The following is an 8,368-nucleotide window of genomic DNA, read 5'->3' as shown; positions in this document are numbered from 1 at the left end:
GCGTCCACCTAAATCCCAACTAGTTCAAAAAGAGGCAAAGAGTTAAAGTGTGTGAGGTGCTGAGGCAGGTGTTTGACCCCCTAGGCTGACAGGAGAACAAAACTTCAAACCCATACAGTTGTAGTGAACGGGGAAATAAGCTGTAGACACCAAAAACATTTTGTGCCGGGTTGTAAACAGGTTTACTTCTGCTTTGAAGACATTTTGACATGGATGTCTATTGGGATTGGACCAAGCCTCAAGTGGCCATTAGAGGAACTGCAGTTTTCACTTCTTCTAGGAGGTTGAATGTAATAAATTGTTACTGTAGAGGTGATGGAATGATCACAGTTATGTGGTAATTATTTTAGAATAAATCAATTTTGCAAGTAATAATTCATTCATTCATTCATTCATCTTCTGTAACCGCTTGTCCTGTGAAGGGTCACGGGGGCGCTGGAGCCTATCACAGGTGTCATCGGGCGAGAGGCGGGGTACACCCTGGACAGGTCGTCAGTCCATCATGGGGCTTCAAGATTATTTCTCCCTACAATTTTGGTTTGCATTTAGAAGATTCCTAAAAGTGATGAAGTGCTATCCCAAAGTCAGACTGTCAGTTGATATACTATATTTAACAGCATGCTCTCCACTGAAACATTACTGCAGCCGTCAAGTCAAGGGATTGTGTTTTTGGCTCTAATCAGATGAAGGTCAAAGCAGGCAGCATGTCAGTCTCAATCAGTCCACACTCGCTGCCTCCGTGACTCAGAGTTCTTAGAGGAAGAAGGGGATGCGGCTACAGTAGGATTCCACGGCACCATCTCGGGCATCACGTCTTTTTGCAAACTCAAACAACTGCAGTGTCCTTCGCATTGCAGCCCACTGAACAGATGTCAGCTTGAAAAATGCCCCGCTTTCCTAGCGAGCATTGGGAGCTGTGGTTTATTGTTGTCGTCTGTCATCGCGCATTCCCTAATTGGTGGCCATGATTTAAACTAATGACCGAAACCCTGAGGATAATGACCCTGAGTGTTTGCAGTTTGTTTGGTGTTTCTTTTTCCTTTCTGCGTTTTTTTATTTATATTTCATCTGCGTGTTCCCACTGCAAGTGTCATCACTGTGGGGATCCTGCTCTGTGAGCCTATTCCTGTGGCGCCTTCCATTTTTTACCTTCTAATTATATTGAGATGGAAGTTTTCTTTTTTATCCTTGAGGGTTTTAGTTTGGGTGTGGGTTTTTTTCTTTTTTCTCTTTTTTCAGAAATTTCGAAATCTCTTTATCTCTTTCATGAAATATTATAATAAGATAAGATGAAACCCGTGCTTCACTGAAAAAAAGTCTGATTTAAACAAATTTTGCTTCGTCGTCGTCTCCAGGCGACCTCATGTCCCTTTCTCCTCCTGCATTCAGTGCCACTGTGGAGCTCAGTTAAGCTGAATCCCACACTTGACTTGTGCTTAAAATGGAGTGACTAAGCACCGATTTAGTATTAAAACTACTTAGCAAAGGAAAGTACAAACTGTCAGCTTTCCTCTGAAATGTAAAAACTTGTCAAGTTGGCACCTCGGTTTGTTTGCGGCAGTAAAATGTAAAAGCCTTCCCCAATAACCTGCTGACTGCTCGACAGCTCCTGCATCTCAAATGCTAAACTGTTATTTTTGAGCCTATGGGTGTCTGTGTGTGTCCACGTGAGACACAGAGAGAGAGGGAAAGCTGGGGAAGAAGGGACGCTAAAGAAGATACATCGGATTGAGGAGATCCGCGCTCTGCTGCCCAAATATAAAGGCTTACAAAGACTACCAGTCAACATGCATGACCTATTTACGGTCAGGCACACTGCCACACTGCCACACAAATACACACCAGACAATAACTACAGCCTCTTTTCCCTATAGCTATTTGGGTTGCGTATTTTCTTGAAAACATTGCGCTTCAAGTCACACTAAACTGAGAGTAGCAGGTGAAACAAACAGTGTCTGGAACACCTGGCTGTGGTTATCAGCGTGGCACCTGTGCAGGCTGCTGATGTATTAGAGCACGGATGCTGTTCCACAACATCTGTTCATTAGGTCAGCTATCTAAAACCCGGTTATTTTTAGCTTTTGGATGATGCCCCTTCCTTTTTTCTTCCCTTTTCTCCCAGAATATTTGGCCTGTGGCAGACACTGCCTTCCTCATTGTCTGTATAGTCGTGGGATATGATCCTACTGTTGCCTTAACAACAGGCAGATGGTAATTTGTAGTTTGTTGTGGAGGACTTCTACTAGCCTTGTGTTTGTCCACTGATCAGGTTCAGGACGTAATATATAAGACCCTGTGCTTTTTCATTTTGAAGAAGACCCACAGATCCACGTATGCTGCTAATAAAACAACCTGCTGCAATAATAGTAGAACAAACTCTTCACAGTATAGAGAGTAAAGGTGTGTACTTATTCGCAAGCTCACTGGACGATGCGCAAACTCCTGGAGGTCCACGTGTTTGACGAAGTGTGTGAGCCTGTGAGTTTTAAGGATTCCTCCCTGTCCTGGAGTCAAGCACCGCCTCAACAATGTCAGCTCACTGATTCATGCTGTGGCTCTGCCACTGACCCGTAGGATGACTCTCAGGGGGGTGTGGAGACAGGTTGCATCCATCACGCAGCCTAAGATCTGGGTGATGTGCACTAACGCAGAGACAGAGAGAGAGAGAAAGAGAGAGAGAGAGAGACAGAGAGAGAGACTGTAGGCAGTATATACTGTAACAAGAGTGACTCAAACAGTCATTCTGCAGACTTTGGGAGCCACTATGCTTTTAAGTTACAATTATTTTAATGTTACTGCACATGTTTAACATCTTCATTCAGTATGCAACTCTGGTAAAAATTACAAGTGAGCACACAACACAAAGCATACTTCAGGCTGCTAGACGGGATTCTGACAAAAGAAAAACGTGCGGTGAAGAGGAACGGGAAGGAAATATCATAACATCACAGATGTCCTCAGGGTGCCATCTGTGTCTGGGATGTCATGGCAATCAACCCAGTATTTTTCATGATATTTCAGTAAAGTTTAACATTTTATGGGGATGTTGGATTGAATTAATTGTAGTAAGTAATCTACAAAGTGAGTGAGATCCACCTGGACGCCTTGAATGTCCGTATATTATTGTGTCAATCTGTCTCATAAACGTTAACAGTATTTCTCTGAATAAGTGAAATATTTAGCACTACAAGAAAAATTTGTGGATCACCAAAGTTCTTAGATGTTATCCTCAAGGCACCTGGCATAAATGTTTTAAATTTCATGCTGACTAACATTAAAGATGGACTAGCCTTCTTTTCCCATTGTTATCTATGCATTTCCTGGCTCCTCCTAATTCCTGCATAAACCAAAAATGTGCCAAGAGGTGCAGCGTGAGAAGTGAGCAGGTGATAGCCAGCAATGACAGCCAGCAATGACAGCACTGACCTGCACTTGAGGAACTGCTGTTTTTGGTACTTGACAATCAGATTTTTCAGCCCTGGAGGTTGTTGTTTCACGGAGGCACTAGTGGAAATGATTGTCAATACCATGGGTCGATACAGGTTAAAGGACAGCGTCGGCAAAATTGCAATTCTAAATATTTAACTATATTACTGTGTCACTCCCATAATAGTTCTCCGGAAGATGCAGGGACCCAGATGCAAATGTTGTTTGCTTTGGTCTTATAAATAGCTCATCATTTCAGAACATCTGTATACTCATGTTAGTTTTTCTGATCTCTCTGTTCTTCTCTTGGGCTCTACTCCGCTGAGACGCTGAGGTTTGCTGCTCTGTTGTTGTGGTCATGGTGAGTTGCTGCCGGTTGACAGTGCGAGGCTGAGTTGCTGCAGAGAAGTGGGTCAGTTTGTGCGGCAGTCTGCACAGCAGCCTCTCTGTGCCTGAGTTTTGTCTCCCAGCGAAATGCAAGATCGTGGCAGATTTCAACCAGATCCTTCAGATATGGGATCTGTAAACAGAGTGTTTTTTTTTTCCGGGGCTGTCAGAAATTGAGGGACTCAGCCACCCCGAGGCTTTGCAGACGACACAGAATATCTGCAGGGTTTTCTGCAGTTTGTGTATGTGTGATCGTGTGTGAAAATGTGTGAGTGTTGTGCATGAGTGCAAATAATTTGTCTGCCGTCATTTAAATTTAGCTTAAATCCCATTTCATCCTGTTTGATCCTAGCGATGCCAACGCATTAAAACAGTCAGATGTGATTAGGCGCTCAAGACGCTGTTTTCTAAATCCAACTTGCTAGAAAGACAACACTTGAGGCGAAGCCCGCAGCAGAGACAGGGAGAGACTGCGACTTTTGGCTCTTTCAACTGTGTGCCTCGCCCTCTGAACACTGCCCATTAAGCACAAACCAACCCATATATTATTAATCTGTTTGGCTCTGCCTCTCCTCCACTGCCAGCATCAGAGTGCATTTTAACATGATACTCCCTGGTGATGAAGATATATTCTCTCTCATTTCCGCTTGATCAGAAAAACAAGCAAATAGTTAGGAGTTTAACATCTGGGATTTCTGGTGAGGCAGAAGCAGACAACTTATTTATTTCCATGCTTTTTTCTTATTATTAAATTGTATTTTCTATGTACCTAAGTATGAAAGCACTCATAGCACTTTCCGCTAACTAGACAGACAAAGAGTTGCGTTCCACATCTAATGCCAGGTGCTCTTTGGCCGTCTCCATGTTGAAAACAGTGTGTGGGAGACTTGATCAGTTGCCTGAAGGAATGTTAAAGCACAAGTGATTCATCTCATCTTAGCGCAGGGAGGAACAAAACGATTTTTAATTCATACCCAGCAAAGTGCCAAGCCCACGCAAGCATCAACACATACCTGATCAAACACGTAACAAGACTTGGGTGTACAATGATTCAAACGTCTCTTTCTCCTCACATTTCAAATGTGCGCCGTGCGTGGCTTCCAGACATAATGTGAGGAGCTCGTCGAGGAGCTCAGTCTGTGTTTATGTGTGGTGATAATAAATTCATTGTGTTTGTCAGAAGGGAGCAGACTGTCTCAGTGCTGTAAGGAGAGCAGAGGACCTGCAAGATGCATGAATTCCGCTGAAGTGCTCTCTCACGCAGCTCCCAGTGTCCCAGTTCTCCGAGTGAAACCATGGATGAATTAGTGAAAAGACAAATCATTTTAAATACCTTAAAGCGATCAGGGTTCTGGGTATAGGGTCTCACCGCCTGTCATGATGTGTCTCTACTCCGCAGCTTTCACTATAATATGACTTATACTGCAGGAGACATTGATAATTTACAACAGTGTGAATGTAATTTTCATGGAGTTGGGAGATGATAGGCACCATCTGTCTTATTCACATCCTATTTTCCTTCCTCATGTTTTAATCCTCATCTTTTTTTTTTTTATCTCCCTCCTCTCTCCTTCGCTTATATTCCTGTCTTCCTTCTGTCTGGGTTTGCAGGTGTCTGGTGCACTGACCCTGCCTGCAACAGGCGAGGAGTCAGAGGACCAGGGCCATGATTGGCTCTCCTGGCCCTGGTGGGCGTGCCTTAGTGCCGTGGTCGAGATTGTCCCGATGGGTCCTGGCTACTTCACTGGTTGCCGTGATAACCTTGACGCTGCCAGGAAGCGCCCAGGCCTGTCCGCCACGTTGCGAGTGCTCAGCTCAGCTGAGATCAGTGTCATGTCAGCGGAGGCGGCTCTCCAACATCCCAGAGGGCATTCCCACAGAGACGCAGCTCCTGGACCTCAGCAAGAACCGGCTCCGCTGGGTGCAAGCGGGTGATCTGGCACCATACCCCCGACTGGAAGAAGTGGACCTAAGTGAGAACCTCATCGCAACATTAGAGCCCAATGCCTTCTCCACTCTCCACAGTCTTAAAGTGCTGAAGTTAAGGGGGAACCAGCTGAAATTAGTACCCATGTTGGCTTTTGCCAAGCTGGGCAATCTGACCAGTCTAGACCTGAGTGAGAACAAAATGGTGATTTTGTTAGACTACACCTTCCAGGATCTGAGGAGCCTGAAACACCTGGAGGTGGGAGACAATGACCTGGTTTATATATCCCACAAGGTAAGCTCTCCAGCGTCTTGTCAGTAGTAGGACTGCTCTACTAAAGAAATTCTCAATGAAAGAAAATAAAAGACTCCAGTACTCTAACAATGAATTAAGTGGCTGCAGCGTGTCCTAGTTTTACAGAGAATTACGTAGATTATCAATTTGGGAAATGAGATCTGGAAGATGTATTGCTTTTATTATACATTAGGTGTTAACACACCCTTTTTCGTCTGATTGTTGATCTTAACATTAAAATTGTTTATTTTGTCTTCCTGATCCACAGGCTTTCTCAGGGTTGCTGGGGCTGGAGGATCTCACAATAGAGCGCTGCAACCTGACGTCCATCTCTGGCCAGACGCTGTCCTATCTCCGTAGTCTGGTCAATCTTCGCCTTCGCCACCTCAGCATCACTGCCCTCGAGGACCAGAACTTCCGCAAGCTCTCCAACTTACGGGGTCTGGATATTGATCACTGGCCGTACCTGGAGTACATCTCCCCTCTTAGTTTTCAGGGCCTAGACCTTTACTGGCTATCGATCACGAACACCAACATCACTTCTGTCCCCTCTGCCTCCTTCAAGAACCTGGTACATCTCACCCACCTTAACCTGTCCTACAATCCCATCACCACACTAGAGCCTTGGGCCTTCAAGGACCTGCTGAGGCTGAAGGAGCTCATCATGGTAAGCACAGGGTTGATGACAGTGGAGCCCCATGCTCTTGGAGGCCTCCGACAGATCCGGGTCCTCAACTTCTCCTCCAATGACCTGCAGACTCTCGAAGAGGGCTCCTTCCACTCTGTCAACAGTCTGGAGACCCTCAGAGTGGATGGGAACCCCCTGATGTGTGACTGCCGTCTGTTGTGGATCCTGCAAAGACGCAAGACCCTCAACTTTGACGGCAGAGTGCCGGTGTGTGCTGGGCCGGTGGAGGTGCAAGGGGTTAGCCTCAACACCTTCACCGATTCTGCACTCTTCGATCACTTTACATGCCAGAAACCTAAGATACGCAACCGTAAGCTGCAGCAGGTAAAACATGTGTAGTTTTAATACTTAAAACCTTTGAATGGTTTGCTTACAGAAGTTGGTAATAGTTTGCATTTATCTACATTTATTAGTCTATGCACTCCTTTCTTCCACCTCCTCTAGGTAATCGCTCGTGAAGGTCAGCCAGTGAGTTTTCTGTGTCGAGCTGAAGGAGAGCCTGCACCTGCTATTGTCTGGATTTCCCCACAGCGCAGACGGATCACTGCAAAGAGTTCAGGACGTATTACTGTTCTCCCGAGTGGCACCCTGGAGATCCGCTACGCCCAGCTTACTGACAGTGGAACATACATCTGCATCGCCAGTAACGCCGGGGGCAATGACACCTACTTCGCCACACTGACGGTGCGAGGGCATCCGCTAGACGCCGCCTCAGCCTTCTTTCTCAACCGCTCGCTGTATAGTGGCGACTTCTTCAACGATACAAATCTGAACAGCACGCGCGTTTTCCTAAAGTTCACATTGGACCTGACCACCATCTTGGTCTCCACTGCAATGGGTTGCATCACTTTCCTGGGAGTCGTCCTCTTCTGTTTCCTGTTGTTGTTCGTGTGGAGCCGGGGACGCGGTCAACGCAAGAACAACTTCACAGTGGAGTACTCCTTCAGGAAATCGGAGCCCGTCACTGGGAGCTCTTCAGGAGGGACCAGGAAGTTCAACATGAAAATGATATGAAACAACGCAGCCAGGGGTCCCTCGGGGGAGGCATGAGCACGTCCCAAAAACGTGTTTGACACACGCAAACGCACACAGCCACTGACTCGCAAAGAAGTTTCAAAGCACTTGAGTTTCTGTCTATGGCTCGACTCAAAAATTCAGCGCCCACTTCCAAACTGGAGCCATGACTCAATTTGGTTTGATTTGAGAATGAAAACAAAATGACCCTGATCTCGCTGCCTCTCAGTGGTTTTATTCAGCCTGTGATTAAAACACATTTGAATGAAACTGTAGGAGACAACAGTGTTGAAAGAGCTACTTGTCATTCATGCTTGATAACAATAGAGTTAGGAATTAAAGGAGATAAGTTGTAAATTGGCAAGATTACTGAGCTGTGGAATATTGGTAGTCTTGTGTCTCATTTAAATTAATAAGAAAATGAAAAGGAAGTCTTTTTCATCTAAATTTCCTTTTCCTGCATTCTGTGCAGTCAGGGATTTGAAAAGGAATGTAATGCCTGGAGATGTGTCTACCATCCATTATTGAATTTTTAGCTATGCTCTTCTAAAGTCTGCCTTGTGCATGCATGCAGAGTTGCTCTTGAAAGTTAAGTTGTAAGTTCATAGCAATGAATAAAACACAGATGAATA

At 45.3% G+C, this 8,368-nt stretch overlaps 1 protein-coding gene across 1 annotated transcript; it reads left to right on the top strand.

Moving 5' to 3' along the window:
* Window positions 1–5,479: 5,479 nt before the first annotated feature.
* On the top strand, window positions 5,480–8,102 carry lingo3b (leucine rich repeat and Ig domain containing 3b; the record flags this gene model as incomplete). The annotated part of the gene is made up of 3 exons (XM_084547243.1): window positions 5,480–6,034; window positions 6,303–7,046; window positions 7,167–8,102. 3 exons carry the CDS (start codon window positions 5,480–5,482, stop codon window positions 7,734–7,736), a joined length of 1,869 nt encoding a protein of 622 aa, XP_084403369.1. The 3' UTR covers window positions 7,737–8,102.
* Between the last annotated feature and the right edge of the window lie 266 nt (window positions 8,103–8,368).

This window comes from Chelon labrosus (genome assembly GCF_963514085.1).
Source record: "Chelon labrosus genome assembly, chromosome: 6".
NCBI lineage: Eukaryota > Metazoa > Chordata > Actinopteri > Mugiliformes > Mugilidae > Chelon > Chelon labrosus.
Note: the sequence above shows the minus strand (reverse complement) of the source record. Positions and strands in the feature narration are given on the sequence as shown.